We start from the raw sequence: 27,361 nt of genomic DNA, 5'->3' as shown, positions 1-27,361 counted from the left end.
GGACCATCACACAAATTCTACTTCTTCATCCCCACAACACTTTGAACCACACCCCAGTTTTCCTGATTTCCCTGAGGACATTATGAACCCAACCACTGGTTCTTGCTTCCTATTTAGTTAGGATTTAACCGTTCAGATCACCATCCTGCTTCAACTTTGATCAGGATCCTTCCTCCTTGCTGCTCTTTGTAGCTAGGCAAGGGCAGCAAAAGGACTCCGGACTCGAGTGTCCAGCTGTCCAGCTGGGAACTGAAGTAGACTTTCTCAACCTTAATAACTTTAAGATGGGTGGACTTCCAACTTCCAGAATGCCCCAGCTAGTCCACTGAAATTCTTGAAGAGGTTGGCTACTTTTATTGGAGAGCTGGGATAGCCAAAAATGGTGTGTGTATGGTGTAGTGGCATCTTTTCTGACAAACAAATTTTTATTAAAAGGGATTAGCTTTCATGAGCTGTGATTTATCACCTACATGATATAGACTGGCTAACTCAAGCGTTTCTCAACTGCAGTAACTTGAAGGTGTTTTGACTTCAACCCCCAGAATTCCCCAGCCAGCTTTGAAGTCCAAACACTTTCAAGTTACTGCAGTTGAGACAACACTGAATTAGATTGAGGGAGGAGGCAGCCAATTTTGGCAAAAATAAATCTTCCATCGGTCTTGCTCCACGCTCTGCATCCGAGGAAGTGAGCTGCAGCTCCAAAAAGCTTTATGCTTTTAATAAAGTATGTTTCAAATAGCTTTCCAAGACTCCTCATGTCCGCCCCACTCCGAATTGCGAACCTACGCTGCTGTGTTAAAGAGCGACAATCCCAGCCGTCTTGCAGGAAATAATTAAAAGTCAGAGAAGAAAAAAAAAGCTTGCTTCCATTTACCCTGCCATGAAGGCTCCCACAAAACCAAAAATGAGAAGGACAATAAAGTGTTGGAAAGCATTCACGCACACACACACACACCGCATAATCAACCAAGTAATTGAAAGAAACTAAGATTCAATTCTCCGCTTGCCGTTGTGAACAGCTTTTTTGGGGGGACAGGGTAAGATTCCTCCAAATCTCTGAATGGCTCAACGATTTCTCTGCAGGTGGAAGGGGGGCATTTATTGGCCTTCGCTGCTAAGGCTGGGGAAACCACTACAGCGCAATAGATGCTCCTGGGCGGATGGGAAAGATCGTGTCGGAAAGGAGGACCGGCTTTTGCAAAGCTGCGCGTGCAGAAAAGAGATGCTTGCCCTGGGAACGGTGTCCATGGCAACCCATCCAAGGGAACCCCTGCAAGAAACCCTGAAGAGAAGAGAGATCAGAAAGCAGCTGGCATGCCAACGAGGTTGTGAGTCTGGGCACCGAGGAACGGCAACGACTGAAACCCAGCCCACATCCACAGCAGGCAGCAAACAGCGTGCGTGCGAACCACCTGACCTGTCATGTTTGCTCTAGTGGGAAAAACACACAGGAGATCAATAGGAGGACGCAAGAAGAGGCAGGCGGATCAAAAGCTGAAATGAAACGCTGAACAGAGAGCCTCCATCAGACCAGCTCATGAAAACTTCCCTCCCTCTCCGCTTTCTGCACGCTCGAGGGAGAGAGCAGCATCTTTTAAAAAGGACGCAAGGAGGAACGATGAGAAATGATGCTCGATGCTTGGCGGAATGAAAAAGGGCCCGTTCTCTTTCATCTCATCCAGCAAAGGAAACTAAGAACAAGATCAGGGTGTGGCATCTTGGCATTTAGGGAACAGAAAACAATCGGGCTTTTCGTAAAAACTAAGGGCCAAATCCATCTGCAAAGGAAGATTTCTTTTTTCCTCCCCTTTCCAGAGGAAATTTGGTAATTCCCCAAGAACTGGGTTAAAACTGCAGAACAGCACCAGCCGTTAAGAAAGAATTTAGGTCAGTGTTTCTCAACCTTGGGCACTTTTTAAGATGTGTGGGCTTCAATTACCAGAATTTGCCAGCCAACCATGCTGGCTGAAGAATTCTGGCAGTTGAAACCCACACATCTTAAAGTAGTCAAGGTTGAGAATAGCAATAGCACTTTGACTTATATACCTTTTTACAGTGCTTTACAGCCCTCTCTTAAGGGGTTTACAGAGTTTGCAGTTTATTGCCCCCAACAATCTGGGACCTCATTTTATCTACCTCGGGAGGATGGAAGGCTGAGTCAACCTTGAGCCTGGTGAGATTCGATCTGCCAAATTGCAGGCAGCTGGCTGGAGCAGAAGTAGCTTGCAGTATTGCACTCTAACCACTGCGCCACCGTGGCTCATGATGATGATGATGAAAGACTAATTTTGGTCCTTTCAGCACAAGGCGGGATGGGACTCCAAGCTAGCCACAAAAACATGGAGTATGTATGTATGTGCGTATTTATTTATTATAATATTTGATAAATATTTATTAATCTTCTCTGCTGCCCAGCTCACCGAGGCAGCTCTAGGTGGCTTACAGCCATTCATGAAAAGAACACGTAACGAAGAGCGTAAATCAACCAAGATGGGGAGAAGAAAGCAAAGCGAACACGGGGAGGAGGTGAGGATCTGCTTAATCCATTAACCACCTCCCAGATGTGGCTCCTCAAGACCAGCTGGCAGAGTCAAGTCTTCAAGCCTTTTGGAAGGCCAAAGGGGGAGGGGGATTTCACTGGGGGGAGGGGAGGGGAGAGATGATGACACATGGTGTTCCAAAGGGTAGGAGTCACAACAGAAAAGGCTTTTCCCTTGGACTCCACCAGCCAAAACTCTTTGACCAATGGGGTCTGCAGCATGCCCCTTCTGCCAGTACAGGGGGGATAGGCTACTCCCACTGGGTGTGAGACGCTGAAATGTTGGAGCTGATATAAGATCCACAAATCAAACCTGCACTGGGGGTCTTCAGTGTAACTCAAGGGGGTGGGGGGCTTGCTAGTCACATAAATAATTATTTTCCAACATTTACATACCCAGTTTTGCATTCTGAATGCCAGAAGTTATGCAAGCACAAAAATCCTATACCGGGGCGGCCAACTATGACAACTTTACACCCTGTGGACTCCCAACTCCCAGACTTCTTGAGCCAGCATATAATTCTGGGAGTTGGAAGTCCATACAGTGTCCAGTGGGCATTGTTGCCTACCTCTGCCCTCCTATACCGATGTTAAAACAGGTTGTTTGAATCACTTGGAAAGGGTCTTGAGCTGGAAATCATGCCAAAATGACCCAAAGGGGGCATTTGGAATCCAAAATACCACAAACGTTAAACGTCTTGCATCGTCATAACATAATTGGTGTGGGAAGGAAGATCAGATGCTTGGGTACTAATCTGTGCTTTTAAAATTATAATAGTTCTTACATTTCTGTCTTTATGGCATCTTAAGCCGCTTAGAGTTGCTTTGGATAGTGAACATAGTATAAATAAATAAAGCCAGAGTCTTCCCCCATGAAAAGTGCAGACATAAATCACTTTTTGTAACGTTGGACAAACTGTATATTTGACAAACCCTATTTTTGCATCCATCCAAAGTCCTACAGAAAAGGGAGCAAGGGACTAAAAACTCAAGTAGAGATAAGAATACGAAATGCCCCTCGTGCACAGACTCCGACTGTAGAATGTTATTTGGAAATGGTCTAAATCATTTTGGAAAAATGTTACAATCAAACCCAAAGACTGCAGCCAGGCTTGCATAAAACACTTAAAAGCCTCGTCTTTCCCCGTCATCACAGAGAGGGATTTATTGAAAGCACACGGTTTACTAGCCAGTATTTGCCTGGCATGGCCATGAGATTCTGGTGACCCCCAAAACAGAGCCTGCTCCCATCAAAAGGATCCACCCCTAAATCACCAACCTTTACTCGGTGGCACAACTGCCTGGTGAGACTTGAAAACTTTTTGTCTCCCAAGGGTTCAGCCCAACTGAAAGTCTCGTTTTTGGAAAAGAAGACGGCCTCAAAGAGACATTCCTTGGTCTCTAGGCAGCCAAGCAACTTCTCCAACTTGCCTAACGTTCTTTTCCCGAGACTTTTGCTCCCAGTGCTTCAGGTCCATTCACAGAAGGGCCAACGTTAACCAAGTTTTGCGCAAGGCGAATTTGGGGCAGAGGCAGCTCAGGTGCAGATTGTTCCCCACTAGGGTCCTTTGCCACCCAAGGCGGGAGGACGAGCGGCCTCAGTTCACCGCCCCTGCCGGCTTCGGCTTCTGCCGCCGTGCCCGTTTTTTCAGCCTGTGCTGGAGCTGCTTCTGCCGTCTCTCTTGCAGGGTCTGGTGGACTTGGCTCTGGAACTTGAGCTTCTTCTTCTTAATCTTGGCCAGCTCGGCCTTCCGTTGCATCTCCAGATCAGGGTCCTGCCGGGAGAAGGGAAAAAAAAGATTCCAAGATGCCCAGAAGCAGCCCTCGTAGGCAAGAGCCCCCAAACCAAGGGTGGGATGCAAATATTTTTTACTACAGGTTCTGTGGGCGTGGCTAAGTGGGCGTGGCCATGTGACTGGGTGGGCGTGGCTTTTTGTGTACATGCAGCGCCCCTCCCTCCGGGTTTTTTTTCCCCCTCCTGGGCCTCAGAGAAGCCTCCTGGGGGGACATCTTTGCTCCCAGGCGGCTTCCCTGAAGGCCTTGAAGGCAGAAAACGGAGCGTGGGGGGGCGCAGCTCCCTCACGCGCTCCATTTTTTTGGCCTCCTGAGCCTCAGGGAAGCCTCCTGTGTGAAGCAATAAGACAGTGAGGGGGAATCCTGGCACAGCTGATCATCAGGAGGAAAAACAAAAAGGAAATAATGGTTTGGCCGAACAGTAGTATTTTTTTACTACCGGTTCGGCCGAACTGGTAGAATCCCACCACTGTCCCCAACTGCTCCTCCTTCTCAAACCCTCCAATCCCAGCTTACTGTAAGTATTTGCCTTTCTTCTCCCCAAAACTGTCTGTTCCCCAACCAGGGGTGGGATTCTACCAGTTCGGACCGGTTCTATAGAACTGGTTGTTACGATTCTGCGCAGTTCGGAGAACCGGCAAATCACACCATTAGCTGGCCGCTCTCCTCCCCACCCACCCCCCGCCCAGGCGGCTTCCCTGAGGCCCAATCAGGGGTGGTATTCAGGGGATTGGGGGAGGGAGACGTGGCCTGAGAGCAGAGCTGGACCTTCCTTAGGATTGAAGCTTCTAGTTTTCAGTGCAGACTCAGGCAGCAGATTGCAGAAAGGTAGATCTCTGAGGGAATCTGTGATTCTGCAAGCAGCTCAATCTGCCTGCCTGCTTTGCCTGATTTTGGGTAAAAGGTTGCTCTTTTTAAAAAAAATAAAAAATTCAATCTTTACTTATATATTTATAATATTTACATACAAGCCATGCCCAGCCAGTCACAGGACCACCAACCCACACCCAGAAATTAGGCCACGTCCACAGAACCGACTGTTATGAAATTTGAATCCCACCCCTGTCCCCAACCATCACCACTTCATGGAGACACGGATTTCACAGTCACTACTGTGTTAAGACTGAGTTCACATTTATAACGTAGGCTGGTTCCACCTTAATGTGTTGGGTGTAAAGCCACACGTTATGCTTGGCAGATCGTATCGAGCAGCCTGTGTCATGGCTAACCAGTGTGCTTATTCTGAAGCCGTGGTTTAGCACACTGCACAAACCCAGCCATGAACTAACCGTGGTATCTTTGGATAAACCAGAGATGGAAACTCGCAGCAAACCATAGTGACCAGCAAGCTTGCTTGCTTGTTTTATAGCAGTTGTGCTTTGGGTCAAAGCAAACCAAGGATGAAAAAAAAAACACAATCACAAAAAAGAAAAGAGTAGGGTCCTTGGTGCCCTCTGAATTTGGTATTTTTCTTGCAGATATTTCATTACCCAAGTAGGTAATATCATCCGTGTTAGAAGGGAGAGGGGTTTGGCCTCTGTATATAATATCAGTGGCCTGCCCTGTCAATAAGTTCTTGGTAATGTGTTCTATCGTAGGGGTCTCCAACCATGGCAACTTTACGACTTGTGGACTCCAACTCCCAGAATTCCTCAGACAGCATGTGCTGTCTGAGGAATTCTGGGAGTTGGAGTCCACAAGTCGTAAAGTTGCCAAGGTTGGAGACCCATCGGTTGCTTCTGATCTCCAAACCTCCACTGATGGGAGGGACAGGACTGGGGTGATTCCCGCTTAGCCACTGCCTGCCCTGGCAGCTTCCACCTTACCTTTCCTTCCAGGATCATCTGCTTCCGCTTGTTTATTTCCTTCTTCTCATCAAAATCAGTTGCCTCCAGTCTCTGAGGTTTTTTTTTTTTTTAAAAAAAAAAAGAACACACATCATGGGATTACCAAACAAGGCAGACTTCAGAGAGTAATTAGGACTGCAGAAAAAAACAATTACTACCCACCGGCCTTCCATCAAGGACCTGTATACTGCCTAAGTCAAAAAGAGGGCTGTGAAAATATCTACAGACCCCTTGCATCCCGGACATAAACTGTTTCAACTCCTTCCCTCAAAAGGACTCTATAGAGCCCTGCACACCAGAACAACTAGACACAAGGGGAATTTTTTTCCCAAATGCCGTCACTCTGCTAAACAAATAATTCCCACAACACTGTCAAACTATTTACTAAGACTGTATTACTATTCTTCTTCTCAGCCTTCCTATTACCTATCTCTTCCCACTTATGACTATATCCTTGTTGCTTGTATCTCTACAATTTATATTGTTTTATTTGTTTCCTAGTATGATCTGGTTGCTTATTAGTAACCTGTGACTATCACTTAAATGTTCTGTCTTATGATTCTTGATGAATGTATGTTTTTTTTTCTTTTTACGTACACTGAGAGCTTATGCACCGAAGACAAATTCCTTGTGTGTCCAACCGCACTTGGCCAAGAAAGAATTCTATTCTCTCCTCCCCTCCCCTCCTATCCTTACGGAGGACCAGCAAAAGCAGTGGACTGGAACAGAGTCTATCAGCCTCCAAATCCTCACTTGTCCATTTGGGGCCCTGGGAACCAACTCCCTCCCTCCCTCTCTCTCCCCTCCCCCCCACTTACGATCTCACATTCCCGTCGGACGACATTCACTTGGGTGAGAATTTTCAGCACGTTTTGTTCCTCCACAGAAAACTCCTGAAGCTTCATTTCTAAAAAAAGGGGGGTAAGCCACACATTGACATGGTAAAAAAAAAAAAAAACACCCCAAAGCTCCATTTTTCCATCCCTTGTACATCTTGAGCGTCTCTGCCATTTCACGCTATGCAGGTAGTCCTCGACTTGGTTTAATGACCGTTCGAACTTACAATGGCATTGAAAATAGTCAAGTCAAAATGAGGCTCAGTAGTGTGTGTGGCCTCCACGTGCCTGTATGCTCCTGATGAGGTGGCGGATGGTCTCCTGAGGGATCTCCTCCCACACCTGGACTAAAGCATCCCCCAACTCCTGGACAGTCTGTGGTACAACGTGGCGTTGGTGGATGGAGTAAGACACGATGTCCCAGATGTCCTCAATTGGATTCAGGTTTGGGGAACGGGCGGGCCAGTCCATAGCATCAATGCCTTCGTCTTGTAGGAACTGCTGACACACTCCAGCCACATGAGGTCCAGCATTGTCTTGCATTAGGAGGAACCCAGGGCCAACCGCACCAGCATATGGTCTCACAAGGGGTCTGAGGATCTCATATCAGTACCTAATGGCAGTCAGGCTACCTCTGGCGAGCACATGGAGGGCTGTGCGGCCCCCTAAAGAAATGCCACCCCACCCCATTACTGACCCACTGCCAAACCGGTCATGCTGGAGGATGTTGCAGGAAGCAGAACGTTCTCCATGGTGTCTCCAGACCCTGTAACATCTGTCACATGTGCTCAGTGTGAACCTGCTTTCATCTGTGAAGAGCACAGGGTACCAGTGGCGAATTTGCCAATCTTGGTGTTCTCTGGCAAATGCCAAATGTCCTGCACAGTGTTGGGCTCTAAGCACAACCCTCACCTGTGGACGTCGGGCCCTCATACCACCCTCATGGAGTCCATTTCTGACCGTTTGAGCAGCCACATCCACATTTGTGGCCCGCTGGAGGTCATTTTGCAGGGCTCTGGCAGTGCTCCTCCTGTCCCTCCTTGTACAAAGGTGTAGCGGTCCTGATGCTGGGTTGTTGCCCTCCTACAGCCTCCTCGACATCTCCTGATGTACTGGCCTGTCTCCTGGTAGCGCCTCCATGCTCTGGACACTACGCTGACAGACACAGCAAACTTTCTTGCTACAGCTCACACTGATGTGCCATCCTGGATGAGCTGCACTACCTGAGCCACTTGTGTGGGTTGTAGACTCCGTCTCATGCTACCACTAGAGTGAAAGCACCGCCAGCATTCAAAAGTGACCAAACCATCAACCAGAAAGCATAGGAACTGAGAAGTGGTCTGTGGCCACCACCTGCAGAACCACTCCTTTATTGAGGAAGACTTGCTAACTGCCTATGCTTTCCATCTGTTGTCTATTCCATTTGCACAACAGCATGTGAAATTGATTGTCAATCAGTGTTGCTACCTAAGTGGACAGTTTGATTTCACAGAAGTGTGATTGACTTGGAGTTATATTGTGTTGTTTAAGTGTTCCCTTTATTTTTTTGAGCAGTGTATAATAGAAGGCAGTCAAAAACAAGAATAAAATAAAAAGTATTGTTTTAACCCAGTGATAAGGATAAACGTCGTCCTCTAAATCTCTAGCTTCAGTACCTTTTTTTGTGGTTGTTGCTGTTGCATACAAATCTTTGGCCGAAAGGAGGAGCGGAGGCTGGCACTTTCTAACCCAAGGGTATTCAACCTTGGCAATTTTGAAAGACCTGTGGACTTCAACTTCCAGAATTCCACAGCCAGCCATGCTGCCAACTATGGTAGCAAGCGAAACTAGTATCTGACGGATTTTTCAAGCCTCCCCACCCACCCGAAAATTTTCCAACATTTTGCAACTTACTGATCTGTTCTTCAATCGCGTGGACGAGATGGATGTCATACTGGGTGACCAGCGTGATGGCAATTCCGTGCCGACCTGAAAAGAGTGGTCATGAGAGAGAGAGAGTCCTAAGCAGTGGGCACAGATGGTTCTTCCTCCCTTTCCATTAAGAAAGCCGGCTCTAGATAGAACAGCTAGTCCTCAACTTACGACCACAATGTTGGAACCCAACATTTCTGTTGTCAAGCTGGGCAGTTAGGTGAGTTTTGCCTCATTTTACAACCTTTCTTGCCGCCGTTGTTAAGTGAACCATTGCAGTTGTTACTAATACAGTTGTTAAGTGAATCCGGCTTCCCATTCAACTTTGCTTGTCTAGAGGTCGCAAAAGGTGGGACATTGCAACCGTCGTAAATATGAACCAGTTTTGCCAAGCATCTGAAATTTTGATCAGGTGACTATTGGGATGCTGCAATTGTCATAAGTGTGAAAAATGGTCGTAAATATTTTTTCCCCTGTCACTAAAGAAACTGTTGTAAGTTGAGGACTACTATAGTAGATTTCCATGAGTGGCATGTGTTACCTAACATAGTTTGGGTAAAATAATATATATAAACTATGATTGTAAGTTTAAGTGTGTGCCACTTTAAACTGCAAAGCATGTAATTTTGGGTGCGGTGTGAAACCGCCATAAGAGGGAGCAAGAGAACCTGACAATTGCTGACGATTCCTGTCGATTGACTGGTTTGATGGATTGATGGTTTGTTAACTGTGTGTTTTCCCTACTGCTGAGTTGCTGAAGGAAGAAAGGAGTTTTGACTTCTTCATATCTCTACTGTGATGAGATATATTCCTGGACTGATATTTGTAAGTTTACTGACCTCTTTTTCGACACTGGAATTTGCAACTGAATAATCCCCGGACGGACTGAATTAGTGAATGATATATGGACTGTTTTTTGACTATGCTAAAACTCTTGCTGGAATAAACTATTTAACTAGCACGGTGTATCTGTTTTACTGAGTGTAAGCTACAAAAACGTTTATCTCACATATTTTGCCTGCCTGCCTGCCTGCCGTGCAGATTCTGCTAGGGTGTATCCCTAACAGCATGCACCTCCCTTGAGTACTTAACCAAACCCAAACATGGCCCACAACCTGTGATCTAAATCAGGGGTCTCCAACCTTGGCAACTTTAAGACTTGTTTGTAGACTTCAACTCCCAGAATTCCTCAGCCAGGAAAGCTTCTGGGAATTCTGGGAGTTGAAGTCCACAAGTCTTAAAGGTGCAAGGTTGGAGACCCCTGATCTAAACCACACATCTGTGGTGATTAAAGCTGAAGGAAGAGGAAATAATAATCTTTACTCTAATTCAGGACCATAAGTATGCATAAGTAACAAAGAATTAAAATGAGACCCAACAAATCAGAAAGAAGGCTGAGAAAATATCTTACAGACCTGTCACATCCTGGACATAAATTGTTTCAACTCTTCCCCTCAGGACGCCATTATAGGGCATCATATGCCAAAACAACTAGACAGAGACAGTTTTTTTCCTCGTTCCATCCCTCTGCTGAACAGCTAATTACCATCATATTGTCTCATATCTAAAAATATTTACCCATGAAGTAGAGGTTTATTACTATTTCCTTCTCATCTTTCCTACTACCTTGTCCTATCAGTAGCTTGTTTTCATTACTTTGTTTGTATGCACACTGAGAGCTTTTGCATCACAAATTCCTTGTGTGTCCGACCACAATTGGCCAATAAAGAATATTTTATTGCAACAGATGAAACTGTCCATCTAAAACAAGAAAAATGAGAAAGAAGGGAAGGCTGACTGTATTATTAACTAAGTACAATTAATCCTTGCTTACTTGCTACTTGCTCGGTGGCTGTTTGAACTTAACAACAGTGCTGAACAAGTGGTTCCTAGGCCTTTCCTTGTAGTGGCAGCCTTCGCACTGTCCTGTGGCCACCTGTCCTGATTTGCAACCTTCAATGCCAGCTTCCAATCAGCAAAGTCAATGGGGAAGCCAGCGGGAAGTCAGAAATGGTGAGCATGTGACAGTGTAAGATTAGCTTAACGACAGCAACCAGAACTCCTGGAACCACCATCACTAAACATTATTCTGATCCCAATTACCAGGATTAAACAAGGATTAAACAAGAACGAGGTGAGAAGCCATGGTGGCGCAATGGTTAAAGTGCAGTATTGCAGGCTACTTTTGTTGACCGCCGTCTGCCTGCAATTTGGCAGTTCAAATCCCACCAGGCTCAAGGTTGACTCAGCCTTCCGTCCTTCCGAGGTGGGTAAAATGAGGACCCAAATTGTTGGGGGCAACAGGATGACTTAGAGAGGGCTGTAAAGTATTATAAAGCGGTATATAAGTCTAAATGCTATTGCTATTATCTGTACTGTACTGCTTGGGGGCAGTGATGGGATTCAAATATTTTTGCCACCGGTTCAGTGGGCATGGCTTGGTGGGCACGCTTTTTGCGCGTGCACACATGCCAAACACGCACTTTGCACAGGCGCAGAGGCATTCTAACTCACCTCCTGCAAGCCTGCAAGCCTGCATGATCCCAGTCATTTCAGCAGCTGCAGTGCGGCACTCTTCTGTGCCATGCAAAACAGCAGCGCTTCAAATTCAGCAGATAAAGGTGAGTATAGGAGCCCGGGCGGGTGGGTAGGCCCAACAGCAAGAGTGGCGGAGAGAACTGGTTCGGTCTCCGCTGCTCATCGCTGTTAACAGCTCTCCAGAACTGGGACGAACCAGTAGAATACCACCACTGCCCTGGGGGCGTTCTGACTGAGAAATGAAATACGGGTATCCTCACTTAGCAACCATTTGAAGTTACAACGGATTTTCCCAGAGCTATCCTTTTTTTCAAAGTTACGAGGGCTGCAACCTCTCTGCCACCTGGTCACGAGACTGCATTTAGGTGCTTGGCAACCGGCTCACATTTATGGCTATTTTGCAGCAACCTACAATGACATGACTGTGCTTTTTAATTTTTACTGCAGAAAAATGCTCATTGTTGAAAACAGGTTCCCTTAATAACCATGGTATTTGCTTAACAACTGATGAAAAAGGTCATGGGCGTGATCAACTGGTGACCCGCTTAACAACCTCGACTTGCAATGACAATTCTCGGTTCAGTTACGGTGATAAGTTGAGGACTTGAGGATGAATACGAAGAAAAAAGCATGTCGGCACATGGAAAAATTCCAGCGAGAAGAACATTCCAGCACAACCTACAGAACAAACAGCATTCTGCATTCTGGGCAAGGACGCTCCCAAGCCCTAGCAAGTGGGGAATCCCAGAGGGAGGCCTCTTTCTATAAGGCCAGTTCAAATGTCCGTCAAAGTGGTCTCTGAAGTTGCAGAGCGCGCAACCCTTAAGGATTTATGTTGCTTCCAGAGAGAAACAAGTCAGACTAAAAGGACGAGCGAATTCCCCTTACCTGCTCTAGCTGTTCGGCCCACCCTGTGGATGTACATTTTGGGGAGTCCAGGCGTGTTGTGATTGATGACTACTTGGACGGTGGGAATGTCGAGCCCCCTAAATCCAAGAGATTGAACACAGAGAGGAAGATGGTTAAGCTTGGCATCCTACCTAACCTGGGACACACACACACACACCCTTCTGGACCTATTTTAGTGCCAGACCGGCTTCACTCACCTGGCAGCTACATCAGTAGCTATTAAGATCTTAAAGACACTCGATTTGAATTTTGCCAGCGCTGCAAAACGTTGTTTCTGAGCCCGCAAAAAGAGAGAAGGAAAAAGAACAACGTTAGCGCTGGCAAGCGCTTTTTATCAAGCTTGCTTTCCCTCTGGGGATTCGGATGAGACGAGAGGACTCTGCAGGCCAAAGGATCTGCTTTACTTGGGATGCTGGGAAGTCAACCTGGAAATCCCTACATGTGAAGTTGCTTTATTCACTGAGTGATAGGACCATTGGCGGGATTCAAATTTTTTTTTTTACTACAGGTTCTCTGGGCATGGCTTGTTGGGCGTGGCAGGGGAAGGAGACTGCAAAATCCCCATTCTCTCCCCGCCCCACTAACCTGCTTTATATAATACCTGAGGTGGCATTCAGCAGGTTCTGACCAGTTCTGGAGAACTGGAAATTTTGAGTAGTTCGGAGAACCAGCAAAGACCACCTCTGACTGGAGATTTTACAGTATCCTTCCCCTGCCATGCCCACAGAACCGGTAGTAAAAAAAATTTAAAATCCCACCAACCTGCCTTCCAGCTCCGTTCTCCTGTTCAGGGCAACCAAAGAAGAGCCAGCCGATCAGCTGGGACTCAATGGGAGGCGGAGAATAGATGGGGGTAGGTGGGGCCAGTCAGAGGTGGGATTTGCCGGTTCTCTGAACTACTCAAAATTTCCGCTACCGGTTCTCCAGAATTGGTCAGAACCTGCTGAAGACCACCTCTGGATGGGACCCTCTCTCTGTGTAGAAGCACAATTGGAGATGCAGCTCAGAAACTTCCTTGGGGGGGGTGGGGGATAGGGTCCATGGTCCTTCTTATGCTCCATGGAGGCTTGGCGCTGGCACGGGTGGGGAAAAAATGCTTCAAGGAGGCAAAATGGCAGAAGACGACTTGAGGAATCGGCCTTGAGCGCCGATCTTCCCTCCTCTGGGCAGCCACTGGTGGCCATCATTGACTTACCTGTTTCATCATCGAGTGGAGAGCCACGGATGGGAAATTGAACTTCCTGAGCATCATGTTGAGAATTTGGCAGGTCCTAAAAAGGCAGAGCAAGATGGGTGGCGTATAGATTTAACAATAATAAAATGCAATAATAAAATCAGCCCCGTGTTTACTTTTGGGTGAGCATGGCAGCTAGTGCAGGAACCAGTACTCTGCATCTAATAAAGAAGAATATTTGGGGCTCGGGGGTGACATGAGGGGTCCTTGGGGTCTCTGAGGGGTCTCTGAGTTTGTTTGTTTTCTTGCAGATGTTTCATTATCCTAGCTAGGTAACATCACCAGTGCTAGCAAGGAGTGCAGTTTGCTGTCAGTTTATACTCTGGTGTCTCGCCTATCTGTATGAGGATGGGTCTTACAGATTCTTTGTGTTGTCTTTTTATAAACTTTATTCAGTTTTCAAATTTTAAAAACATAAAATAAAATTATATGTATCATTATGTCAGTGTCAAGACATCGTTTACGTTCCTTTATCACGTTTCTATATATATTTTCTTATTACATTACCATTGCATATTTCTGTCATTATTCTTATTACAAATTAATATGTTTTCATCATATATTTCCCTTCTCTCCACAATAGATAGAAGAATAAAAAGAAACTAAAATGGTAATTAGGCAAAGAATAGGAGATTATGTATATAGCTCAGAGATTCTTTGGTTGGGCTGTTTACTGATGGCTCTTTGGCAGTTTCTTGACTGGGGTATCGCTTGCTTGCTTGTTGGTCTGAAGTTAATCTATGCTGATCTGACTGCCAATCACTGGTGGACAAGGTGCTAAAGTCTTTTTTTCTCTTTTGGGTTGGTTGATTGCCTCTTTTGCCTAGTCCATAGATGTTGTTAATGTCTATGTGTTTATTGATGACTGATCAGAGCGCCAGGCTTCTAGAAATTCCCTGGCATTTTTGGATTTGGCTTCGTCTAGGATTGTCACATTTTCCCAGCTGAAACTATGGTAAAAGCTGTCTATGTCTTGTGAAGTCAAAATATTTTCGTCAAGCTTTCTGAATGCCAGTTTGGGTTCACGGATGCGTTCTGCCAGTCTTCTGCCTGTTTGTCCCACATAGTGGCTGTTGCAGTCCTTATGTTGTATGTTGTAGAAGGCTCCTGTTTTTCCTTTGGAGGCTGCCAAGTCTTTTGCTCTGCATCTGCTCAGAAACATCATTGCCCTGTGCATCTGTTAATCGAAAGGATGCGCCAGCTCCTGGTTATGTCACAAGGCAAGTTTGACTGCTTGGTCAATGCAATTCTTGGAAGCTGCAAATGATTAAACTTGATAGATAAGGATCCGTTTGACTAACATTCTTTGAAAAATTGACCTTGCACTGAGATGGGAGAGGTACACACCAGAACAAAGAGGCTGCATTCATCTTCCCTCTGTTGTCTACTTAAGGAGAAAGACTGGCTCACAATGAAATTTGACTCTTGACGAATGTATTTTTTCTTTTATGTACAGTAAGAGTATTTCCACCAAGACAAATTCCTTGGGTGTCCAACCACACTTAGCCAATAAAGAATTCTATTCTATTCTATTCTATTCTATTCTATTCTATTCTATTCTACCCTTCCCTTCCATTCCTTTCCCTTCCCTTCTAATTATTTTCTCTATTCTATTCTATTCTATTCTATTCTACTCTACTCTATTCTATTTCTACTCTACTCTCTTCCCTTCCCTTCCCTTCTTTTCCCTTCCCTTCTAATTATTTTCTCTATTCTATTCTATTCTATTCTATTCTATTCTATTCTATTCTATTCTATTCTATTCTATTCTATTCTATTCTAATTCTATTCTATTCCCTTCCCTTCTGTTCCTTTCCCTTCCCTTCTAATTATTTTCTCTATTCTATTCTATTCTATTCTATTCTATTCTATTCTATTCTATTCTATTCTATTCTAATTCTACTCTACTCTATTCTATTTCTACTCTACCCTCTTCCCTTCCCTTCCCTTCCCTTTCATTCCTTTCCCTTCCCTTCTAATTATTTTCTCTATTCTATTCTATTCTATTCTATTCTATTCTATTCTATTCTATTCTATCCTATCCTATCCTATCCTATTCTTCTAAATCAAGTTGCAAATGAGGCAGGGAGTTTTGGGGCCCATATCAAACTGAAATTTTCACTTGAACACAAAAAGTTCAGGCTCCAATCTTCCTACTTCAGGTATATTAAGCAAAAACAACCCGGCTCTCTGGAGAAAACTCTTTGAGGATGGGAAAGTTGGAAGGAAAGGAAAGAAAATGACTACTAGCCAAAGGGGATGGACCCAATTATATGGTAGCAGTTGGATTACCAGATAGAATAGATGAGGTCTACCTGATAATCATTCTGGAGAAAACTATATCAATGTGGTCACTAGGAACTATTAAAACTTGATGGAACATCATCTATCCATCCACCTCACTTGAATTCTGTGGTGCACTCTTACCACATTAGACTGTGAGCCATGTGCTCACAGCAGTGCTGGATTCTGCCCAGAAAGTCTCACCTTTCTTCAGTACTTTCTATAGCAATATCTGATGACCTAATCCTTCCAGGAAGTGCTGAAGGAGAGGATATGTCTAGACTCTAGAGGTCTACTCAGGGCACACAGGATATTTAAAGTATTAAAGGTAAGAAAAGAGAAAACTGCACTTTCTCATTCAACCTCGTACACTAGATAAACTAAGTCCACCCCAATTCCATTCTTTTCAACCTGATTTAAGATAGGGAAGAAAACAGATTTTAAAAATCAACCTCAACAATTTGAATTTGAATTGATGGGCAACATTTGGTTTGACTGGCACAATGCTATTCAGTGTCCTTACATCAAGACTGAAATATCAGCTCTGGGTCAAAAGAAGAGGCAGGAGAGAAGGAGAGAAAGCAGAAATGATGGAGGCAAAGATGCTCTGGACAAAACTCACTTGCAAGTGTTAGTGAAGATGATGATGGACCAGTCCTCATGTTCATCTTGGAAAGTCTGCACAAGGTGGACCAAGTAAGCGTCTTTAACCTTCTCGGGCACTAGAAGATAACGCTGGTCGAGCTGTTCCACTGTCCGTACCCTGGTGGGATTTGGGGGATGGAGAGAACGAAGAAGAGATCTTAGCGAAGCTAAGGCATAAGGTCAAGAAACAGACACTAGAAGAATGAGTGGAACTTTATTGTTGTAGACTAGCGGTCCCCAAACTTGGCAACTTTGAGACTTGTGGACTTCAACTCCCAGAATTCCTCAGCCAGCTAGTCTTAAAGTTGCCAAGTTTGGAGACCTCTGTTGTAGACAGAACCTTGAGAGATGGATACAGCTTCCCTCTGCCTCCCTGTTATACCAGTACTATATTTCTCAAACCATGGCAACTTTATGATTAGACGGTGTATACCTGGAGTCTCATATGCTGGCTGACGAATTCTCGGAGTTGAAGTCGACGAGTTGTAAAGTTGCCACGCTTGGAGACCCTGGTCTACACAATCTTCAACACTTCACTCCAACAGTTGGCTGCCCAGTAAAGGACAGTCCAACAATACTCCCTCCCACTAAGGCCCCCCTCTAAAAGAGCAGCCTTACTGTTGAGTGTAGATGTTATTTATATTGCTTAACCTTTCCCATAACAGCCTCCACTCTTTGCAATATCCAACCTCCCCCGAAATACATGCAGCCCCCGTTTTGCTGCAGTTCCATAAACAGGTTAAAAATCATGTTATTTCACTCGGATTTTGGTTGCCTGGTTCACGTTTTCTTTGAGGTTAACATTGCTTTGCATGATTAATTGGTTTTGACCTTGTTGACTCATTGGGGAGGGTATTTCTGTTGATAATGTCCACTGCCCGAAGTCCTCTGGGACTGGGATGGGTTATAAATACCGTAACATAAACAAAACAAATCAACGCTAAAGAAGACGTAATTGCGTAATTGCTCTGCTCACTTCCACAGTCTGCCTGGCTGCAGAAATTCTAGTTTATTGTTTATTGCAAATGGATCCCATTTGGCCTCTGCTTAAAAATCTGTGCTTTTATTTCTTTGACCTGTTGTAGGGATGCAGGAAATAAACACAACTGTTGGTTTGTTCAGTATTAAAACCGATCCAGGATTTCCGCGTTGTCATTCTTAAGCAAAGGAGTTGGGAGCAAAAACGAAGGTGGATTTTTGACAGGACTGACGTATCAGGAATCCTGGTTTAGACTGAACACGGAAGGTTCCTGGTATGCTTGGTTTATTTCCACTGGCAGAAGAAAAGCGGCATTAATGTGTACAGACAATCCTCAACTTACAACCATTCGTTTGTCACTGTTCGAAGTTACAACTGCACTGAAAAAAGTGACTTAAGACTGTTTTTCACACTTACAACCTTTGCAGCAAATCCAATGGTCATGTGATCAAAATTCAGGTGCTTGGCAACTGGTTCCTATTTATGATGGTTGCCGTGGTCTGCGGATTATGTGATCCCCTTTCGTGACCTTGTGACAAGCTAAGTCAATGGGGAAATCCAGATTTCCTTAACAACTGAGTTTACTAACTGCAGTGATTCCACTTAAAACCTGCAGCAGCAAAGGTTGTAACATGGGGTAAAACTCACTTAAGATCTGTCTCGCTTAGCAACAGAAATTTTGGGCTCAACTGTAGTCGTAAGTCGAGGACTACCTGTAGTTGGCACCAGCAATCCGGCTTGTTTCCTGTAAACTTAACTTCCACCGCAAGACTGACCTAAGATCTTTTTAAGGACCATGAGATTGGCCAGCTGTTAGGGGAAGGGATTTTTGAAAGCACCAGCCAACCATCGAATTATAAACATGAGTATAGAGCTAATAATTCATGAAATAGTAGAGGTGAAATAAAAATCTAATCATCTTATCTCTCCATGCAGCCATCCACCTCTCCAATTTAGGCAGCATCCATCTCTCTATCCAATTTCCCTAAAGTCTCCTTGCTCCGTTGCTGACACTGCAAGTTCGAAGGAAAAAGATATTGAGACAAATTCTGCAGGTGTAGAAGGAGCGGTACCCAAAGACCTTGTATTCATTTGATCTCCCTTAGAAAGGGAGCTTGGAGATTCCCCTCCTTGGGGACAATGTGAAGCATGCCACTTTCCCTCATTGTTTTGCCAGGCTGCTGTGGTTTCTCGTGGGCACTGATGGGAAGGTGGGGTGGGGGTCTGGGTTCAAGGCCTCTCCTGGAAACGCCAGGAAGGAGTTTGATTTCAATCCTGACAACCGCTGCGATCAGGTAAAGGCTAGATGGGCCAATTGCACAACTCAGGAAGTGGACTGAGTTTTTCTTCTACGGGTAGTCCTCATCTTACGACCACAATCCAGCCGAAATCTCCATCGTTAAGCAGGGTGGTTGTGAGTTTTGCCCTATTCTGTGACCGTTTTTGGACACAAGTTGTTAAGCGAAGCTAGCTTCCGCGTGGACTTTGCTTGTCGGAAGGGCACTGTGACCCCCGAGATACAGCAACCGTCATAGATACACACCAAGTGTTTCGATCACATGTCCATGGGGAACGCTGCAACGGTCGTAAGGGTGAAAAACAATCGTTAACGTCACTTTTTCCGGTCCCGTTGTAACTTTGAACAGTCGCTAAACAAACAGTTGTAAATCGAGGACTACCTAAAAAAAACCCCGAACTAATAACCATTAATTTCACTGTAGTTTTGCTTTGACCGAGTGAGAAAAGCATCTATCTCTACAGCAGAGGTCTCCAACCTTGGCAACTTGAAGACTTGTGGACTTCAACTCCCAGAGTTCCTCAGCCAGCAAAGCTGGCTGAGGAACTCTGGGAGTTGAAGTCCACAAGTCTTCAAGTTGCCAAGGTTGGAGACCTCTGCTCTACAGCACCCAGTTCTGTAAGCCTCTCATATTTTCCTCGCCCTCCCGCTGACCCCCAAATTCTTTCCCCATTAAAAGACACCCCCAATCCAAACTCACTCAGATTTCGATTCCCAGAAGAACGGCTTGTTCATGGCGACCTTCTTGAGCTCATTCAGGGTATCGGTTAGGGTGGCGCTGAAGAGCATGGTCTGTCTGTTGGCTGGAACTGCAGCCAAGATGACTTCCAAGTCTTTGGTAAAGTCGGTGCAGCCTTGTTCTAGCAACCGGTCGGCTTCATCTAGGACCTAAAAGGAACCCAAAAAGGAGACAGGAAGTGGCTGCCGCTGAACCGCCACTAAAACTTAGTTAAGGACCAGACCAAAGGCTCAAGGCAACTCTGAAAGGCTATCTGGGCTGGACCATGTTCCCACGGGGAAAATAGCTATACATCAGAGTAAGACTGGTGGACTTCAATTCCCAGAATTCCCCAGCCAGCACCCTGGCTATTTCATGCAAGTTGACTTTCGGGACTGTGATACAGGCAGTGCTTGACTTACAATTGTAACTGAGCCTGGAATTAGAGCTGTCATTCATGCTGGTTGTTAAACAGGTTGATGACATATCACTTACTCAATTTTAGGATATTTTTTTGTGGTGATAGTTAAGAGAATCCCCTTGTCTGCAATGGGTATTTTATTGCAGTAAACAGGAAGCAAATGCCAGTTTCCGGCAAAATCCATCCTAACTGGGAGAGATCCAGCTCTTGCCCGCTGCTTTACGGGGTTCCTCAGGGCTCGGTGTACCAGTGGTGGGATTCAAAAATTTATACTATCAGTTCTGTAGGCGTGGCGTGGCTTGGTGGGTGTGGCAGGGGAAGGATACTGCAAAATCTCAATTTCATTCCCCACTCCTGGGGGAAGGTTACTGTAAAATCCTCATTCCCTCCCCACCCCACTAACCTGCTTTCCAGCTCCGTTCTCCTTTGGTTGCCCTACCAAAGAAGACCCAATCGATCAGCTGGGACTTGGGAGGCAGAGAATAGATGGGGGCGGGGCCAGTCAGAAGTGGCCGGTTCTCCGAACTACTCAAAATTTCCACGATCGGTTCCCCAGAACTACTCAGAACCTGCTGAATCCCATCTCTGCTCGGTACTCTCTCTGCTCCTGTTCAACGTTTATATGAAGCCGCTGGCTGAAATCATCTGCCACCATGGACTGAGGTATCACCAATATGCTGATGATACTCAGCTGTATGTCTTGGCTGGTGGTGAGTTAAGTGCTGCTGTGTCCTCCCTCTCGCAGTGCCTGGAGGCTGTTAGGGGCTGGATGGGGAGCATCGGGTTGAAACTAAACCCTTGCAAGATTGAGTGGCTCTGGGTTTGGGGTTCACTGGCTCAGGGAGAATTGCCACCTTTAGTCTTGGATGGGGTAGCGCTACCCCAAACAGACCCTGTGCGTAATCTAGGGGTTTTCCTGGACTCACTGGATTCCTGTTCGAAGAGCAGGTGGCGGTCATGGCCAGGAGGGCCTTTGCGCAACTGCGGGTTGTGCACCACTTACGCCCTTTCCTGGATCAGCGGTCCCTACTCACAGTCACTCATGCCCTAGTCACTTCCCGTCTTGATTATTGCAATGCACTCTTACATGGGGCTGCCCTTGAAGAGCATCCGGAAGCTCTAATTGGTGCAAAATGCAGCGGCCCACATGGTTTGTGCAGACCCCGTTGTGCACAAATATTCTAGAAATCCACACACCTTAAAGCTGCCATGGTTGAGAAACCCCGCTTTGTGCAAACGTCTTACCAAGAACTTGATGCTTCGAAGACTGAAGGTATTGGAGCTCCGTAGGTGATCAGCCAGGCGGCCAGGGGTAGCGATGACAACATGGGGCTTCCGAGACAGCTCCAGGGCTTGAGAGACCATATCTGAAAGTCCACAAATAGAGACAATCTTAACATCTCTTGTAAGAGATAGCGTCCAAAGAGCTGTTGTGGCTGTTGAGGTAATTCCCCGTTAGGAGAATGAGCGCATACAGGGAGACGTATTTGAGAGAAGTGTTTGAATAATACACACACAGTATTACCAAAACTGAACAAGAAGCTACTGGGATAATTTCACTATTGGAAAAGAAATTTGAGATAAAACAGTTAGGAGAAATCAAACAATATCTTGGTTTAAAGATAGATAGAACTAGGGGAGGATACAAGATCTCACAGGCAGATAAAATTAACCAATTACTAAAAAGTTTTAAAATGGAACTTTGTAAGCCAGCTAAGACACCAATGAGCCAGTTTAGCCATAGTGATGTACAAAGTCCTATTTTTGATAAGAACATTTATCAGTCCTTGATTGGTAGTTTATCTTATCTCAGTAATTGGTCAAGGCCAGATATTGCATACAGTGTTAATCGATTAGTGAGATTTAACGCTGAGCCAACTCAAAGGCACTGGCAAGCTGCTAAAGGTGTGTTAAGATATCTGAAACAAACAATGCATTATGCATTGTATTTTGAGCCTAAAGATGAACTGAATTTAACTGCATATGCTGATGCAAGTTTTGCTACAGACATCAATACATGAAAATCTACATTGGGTACTGTAGTACTATTGGGAAAAGTATTGATTGGATGGAGATCTATTAGACAGAAACATCTAAGTTTGTCAACAATGGAGGCTGAATTCTCATGTTTGTCTTTACTATGTACAGATTTAGTTTTGTATAAGCAACTATTAATTGACATGGGAATTGATGTAACAGATTCTATTGTTGTTTATGAAGATAATCAATCAGCAATGCAGATGGCTTCAAATATTGCTGATAAAACAAGAACGAAACACACAGATTTAAGATATTTAAATGTAAGACAATGTGTGCAAAGTAAAATGATTAAGCTAGAACACTGTACGTCAGAAAACAATTTTGCAGATCATTTTACAAAGGCCCAAGGCTCTATAAAGCATAAGGCTTGCTGTGAGGATTATGGACTTAGAATGTAAGGTTGTACATATTGTCCTACCCCAAAAGGGAGAATGTAGGAATATAAGTCACCTAACAGCTATTTGGGTTGGAAATATATAAACCAGGACAGACATTTTAATACTGTCTCTTTAAGAGCATCCTAAAAGTGTAATTGGGTGTGGTTTCTCAAAAGGCCATAAGATGGAGCCAGAAACCTGGGTTGTTCAGTCTTAATTTCAGAAGAAGTCTCAGTGAGTCTCTCTTTTTCCTTCTGTTGGAGAATATTGCCGTTCCTTCTAATTGACTGCTATTCCTGGATTTGATGTAAGTCTGATACTGAACTGTTTTTGACACTGGAATTTGTTATTGGATTATTCCTGGACTAAAAACTGAATGATCTTACCTGTGAATGACTTTGGACTGCCTATTTTGAACTTTGCTCAAACATTATTGAAAGTAAAAAACCTACATTTACTGTACAGTGTATCTGTGTGCTGTGTGCTGTGTGTGTATTATTCAAACACTACTCTCAAATACGTCTCCCTGTATGCGCTCATTCTCCTAACAGGGAATTACCTCAACAACATGCACAGAGCTGCCAGAGGGGAACAGCTAAGGAACAAGGGTTGACTTGGGAGTTAGGCCACAGGTGGACGGTGAATGGCCCCTCCCATAGGGAATAAAATAGAAGCGAAAGGGGGGTTTTGCAGGAGACAATTAGTTCATTTGGGAGAAGATCTGTTCCTGCATTCTTGTCAAGTATTGTCTGCTACAATGTGGCATCTGAAAGATATCGGCCTGGCAACTCTCCAAGCCTGATAAAGGTCCGTAATTGTAAAATATCTTGAAAGACTGTTGGCCAGGAGTTCACTGTAAATTAAATAAAAGGGGTTTATCGGGATGAGGAGTCGGTTTTGTGCTGTTGGGGAAGCCTAGGTCAAAACAAGAGCTATGCATCTCATCCCAGTGTATGAAGTGGTCAAATAAATACTGGTATTTGCTGCAGTCTCACAGGGTTTAAGATAGCTTGTTTAAGGGTAGAGGGTGAATTACGAGTTTCCCAATAAAGTTGACGTACCCATTCCCCCGACTATGATGCAGTCCTTTAAACCTAGAGGCTTCCCAAGGACACGGAACTGCTCAGCAATCTGATAGGCCAGCTCTCTGGCAGAGAAGGGGAGGAAGAAGAGTTAAGCAAAGGTTCTTTTAAAAATATTTATTACTTTAATTTACCAATATTAAATTCATATTCCCCCTGAACGAAGGCAAATATATGTATCCCAGGATAATGTTGCAGGATCTAATCTGGGTCAATAATCTGGGACCACAGAAGTTTTGCCCTCCAAGTTTTCAGGATTCGTGCTAGAGAGAAGTTCCCTGAGGATGATGGGCTTCAGCACAAGCCCAAAAGCTTGGAAAACAAAACCTCTGGCCCCGATGACCAGCCCAGATTGGATCCTACATCCTATCTTACCTTTCTACTTATATAAGCACTCAAGATGCCTAGTTTTGAGGCATCTTCTGACAATATGTGCATGGCTGGAACATAATCACAGAATCCTCGGGTTGGAAGGGACCTTGAGGTCTTCTAATCCAACCCTCTGCCCAATGCAGGTATCATTCTACTCTGCATAAATGGCTGCTCAATCTTTTCACCGGCTCAAGGCTGACTCAGCTTTCCATCATTCTGAGGTCGGTAAACTGAGGATCCAGATCGCTGAGGGCAGTATGCTGACTCTATAAATGGCTTAGAAAGGGCTGTGAAGCACCATGAAGTGGTATATAAGTCTAAGTGCTATTGTTATTTTCTTAAAACTCTCCAGTGATGGGCACTCACAATTGACAGAGGCAGCCTGTTCTGCTGCTTAATAGCTCTTGCAATCAGACATTTTCTCCTTAGTTCACATTGCAACCTCTCATTATAAAGCTTGCCTTACCATCAGGTGCCATGGAGAATACATCTATTCCCTTTTTCTTGTGACATCCCTTTGTGCGTCAGAAGACCGCTATCATATCTCTCCTTAGCATAATCTAAAGGCCCAAAGGAGCTTGCGGTCTTTAATATACGATTTTATTTAGACATGTTCCTTTGCTTTACTTAATATTAAAATTAAAGCTATTAGCAGGGGCAGGGCAGACTTCTCCCTTCTTGATTCTGTAGCAGGTAAGAGACAATCCAGCATGAGGATGCTTCAGTGTTTCCAAACTGTTTCACTATCACAGAGGTCTCCAAACTTGGCAACCTTTTAAGACTTGTGAACTTCAACTCCCAGAATTGGCTGGCTGGAGAATTCTGGGAGTTGAAGTCCATAAGTCTTAAAGTTGTGGCAGCCTCTCAAATACTGGAGCACTGCTATCATGTCATTCCTAGTCCTCCTTTTCATTAAATTAAATTACCCAAATAATCTTTGCTTTGCGCAACTCATTTAAGCACAGACCAAACCAAGATTTCACCTATTCGTTTCTTTGGCGTAAGTGTCCTTTCCCAAGCTATACCTGCCCCTACCTTGTTGGTGTCAGCACCAGGGAGAAGATGCCAAAAGGATCTTCAGAAAGTTTCTGCAAGATGGGGAGCACAAAGGCAGCTGTCTTGCCACTTCCAGTTTTGGCGCAGCCCATGCAGTCACGACCTATGGGAGCAAGATGTAGGAGGACAGGTCAATGCAAAGGCCAAAGTTGTGATGCATTTTGTGTGTGGTCAGAGGTATCTGCCAAGCGGCCGAATTTTGATCACTTGGCCATGGTGCTGCTCGTAAGGGTGAAAAATGGTAATCAATCACTTTTTTTTCAGTGCCGTTGTAACTTTGGTCACTAAATGGATTGTTGTAAATTGAGGACTCTCTGTAATTGTTCATGTTTGTCATGTTGGGGGTGGGCTACTATGGGAAGAGCTCATAAACCACTAAAGGTCTGGTGAGCCTTCCAATTCCTTCACTGGAGATACGACTCCTGTGTCAAGTCTGCTACGAATTCTATTGTGAAGACAACAGTGAAGAGGCTTATAGGGAAGAGGTGGAGGCTCAGACAGAGTGGTGCAATAAAAGTAACCTGGTTCTAAATGTTAATAAAACAAAGGAGACCATTGTCGATTTTAGAAAGATCCCACATGGTCATACTCCACTCAGTATCAAGGATGCAGTTGTAGAGGTGGTCAACAGTATTAAGTATCTGGGGGTGCAGGTAACTAATAATCTGAATTGGTCTTTCCATACTTCATCCTTAATGAAGTGTGCAAACCGGCGCCTGCATCGGATGAGGAAAGTACCTCTTTCTCCTTCTGTCCTGGCCACTTTTTTTTTTACGGAGGCACGATTGACAGCGTTTTAACAAACTGCATCCCTGTTTGGTTTGGTGGCAGCAGCGCCTCAGATAGAAAGTCCATACAGAGAGCGGTGAAGACAGTGGAGAAGATTATAGGAAGCTCTCTTCCTGTCATTCAGGATACCGCTTATAAGCACTATATGTTTAGAGCTCAAAGCATTGTTAGAGACCCCACCCACCCACTTCATGGCCTGTTTCTGTTGGTTCTCTCTGGGAGAAGGTTTCAAAGTATCTATAGCAGGACTACCCTATTCTGTAACAGTTTTGTTCCCTATGCCAACTTGCAAGATTCGTTTTCCTTGTCATGTACATGTATACATCCGAACTAGACTGTATTGTTTCTCTGTATCATATAACATATGTGAGTATATGCATAATTTTTATTGATTTATTTTATTTAGTCACGTTCTGTAGTGTATATTGGGGGGGGTGACCCTTTGAGAGCTGTATACAACAAAAATTCATCTTAATATATGCCGATTAGTATGTATTTAAAGTGACAATAAAGTTATTCTAAGTCAGGGGTCTCCAAACTTGGCAACTTTAGGATCTGTGGACTTCAACTCCCAGAATTCCACAGCTAGCATAGCTGGCTGAGGAAAACTGGGAGTTGAAGTCCACAAATCTTAAAGTTGCCAAGTTTGGAGACCTCTGCTTTAAGTCTTTCTCTGGGTATTTACCTTGCAGGGCGGGAGGGATGCAAGCTTCCTGCACCGGGGTGGGCCTCGACAAGCCCAGCTGCTCCGCCTGAGACGCCAGCCAGGGGTCCAATCCTAAAGCACGGAAACCGGCCATCGTCCGCACAAGAAACAGGGCAGGAAGGCTTCACGCCGCCGGGAAAGAAAGAACGCGAGTGAGAGCAGTCCCAAGATGCCCCGCGACACGGAGACGCGTCTGTAACGTCACCGCGCGACTTCCTCAGAAAATGTGGCGTCACTTGCCAGCGCCGGCGCGTCTCTTACAAGCCATTGGATACTCGCCGCATGGTTGGACTACAACTCCCAGGCACTCTCGGCATCGCGTAGAATGTAGATAGTTCTACATAGAATGTAGATAGTTCTACATGAAATGTAGATAGATCTACATTTCTGGAATGTAGATCTACGCTCAGTAAAGCTACCCTAGAAGTTTCCCATAGAAACCTGGTGGAGGTTTGGGTTTTCACAAAAAAAGAAAAAAGCATAATACAAATAAAACATCTTTTTTTGAAAATAGCATGGTCCCAGGTTATCACTTCTTCATACAGACACAAACTCAATTTCATGCTCATTTTTGTGTTTTATTCCATATCTTATTACTGTTTTATATTTTCTACATAGTTTTTCCCCTCTTAATTTTCTCAACTTTATTTTAATTATCTCCTCAATTCAAATCATTATATTTATACTTTTGTCTGTCCTGTTTCAATTTCATATTATCTTTTCTCATTAAACAAATCCTCCCTACTAATTGGAGTATGACACCTTTATATATTTTAATTTTATCTATTCAAACTCTTATTTAAGCTTCAGTGTATACTTTTAAGATTATAACATTCAATATAATACATAACTTCCAATCAAATTCTGCTTGGTACATTCTTAAAATACACACTATATTCTTAAAAAAGATTTTATATATATATATATATATATATATATAGATCTTGTAGTTTCTCGCGTAAGATTTGAGTGTCAGGCACGTGATGAA

The 27,361-nt window shown here is 44.5% G+C and overlaps 1 protein-coding gene across 1 annotated transcript; it reads right to left on the bottom strand.

Annotated features, from left to right (window-relative positions):
• Positions 1–3,678: 3,678 nt before the first annotated feature.
• DDX49 (DEAD-box helicase 49) lies at positions 3,679–26,566 on the bottom strand. The gene is made up of 13 exons (XM_087920623.1): positions 26,353–26,566; positions 24,858–24,981; positions 23,430–23,515; positions 21,197–21,318; positions 19,513–19,700; positions 16,514–16,654; positions 13,570–13,645; positions 12,572–12,648; positions 12,354–12,451; positions 8,910–8,984; positions 6,999–7,087; positions 6,160–6,231; positions 3,679–4,314 (listed from the first exon to the last, which is right to left on the bottom strand). Exons 1-13 carry the CDS (start codon positions 26,465–26,467, stop codon positions 4,138–4,140), a joined length of 1,440 nt encoding a protein of 479 aa, XP_087776749.1. The 5' UTR covers positions 26,468–26,566; the 3' UTR covers positions 3,679–4,137.
• Between the last annotated feature and the right edge of the window lie 795 nt (positions 26,567–27,361).

This window comes from Pseudonaja textilis, chromosome 1 (assembly GCF_049901715.1).
Source record: "Pseudonaja textilis isolate UNSWEBS1 chromosome 1, rPseTex1.2, whole genome shotgun sequence".
NCBI lineage: Eukaryota > Metazoa > Chordata > Lepidosauria > Squamata > Elapidae > Pseudonaja > Pseudonaja textilis.
This window is presented reverse-complemented; position numbering and strand designations above follow the sequence as displayed.

What these genes read in the sequence shown, in the direction of transcription:
- DDX49 (XM_087920623.1), bottom strand. Translation starts at nt 26,467, where the DNA reads ATGGCCGGTTTCCGTGCTTTAGGATTGGACCCCTGGCTGGCGTCTCAG. An exon ending in TTCGAAGCATCAAGTTCTTG is followed by an intron (nt 19,701 to 21,196) that starts GTAAGACGTTTG and finishes GGTTCCTTTTAG; the next exon opens with GTCCTAGATGAAGCCGACCG. An exon ending in GGGCCGAACAGCTAGAGCAG is followed by an intron (nt 8,985 to 12,353) that starts GTAAGGGGAATT and finishes CACTCTTTTCAG; the next exon opens with GTCGGCACGGAATTGCCATC.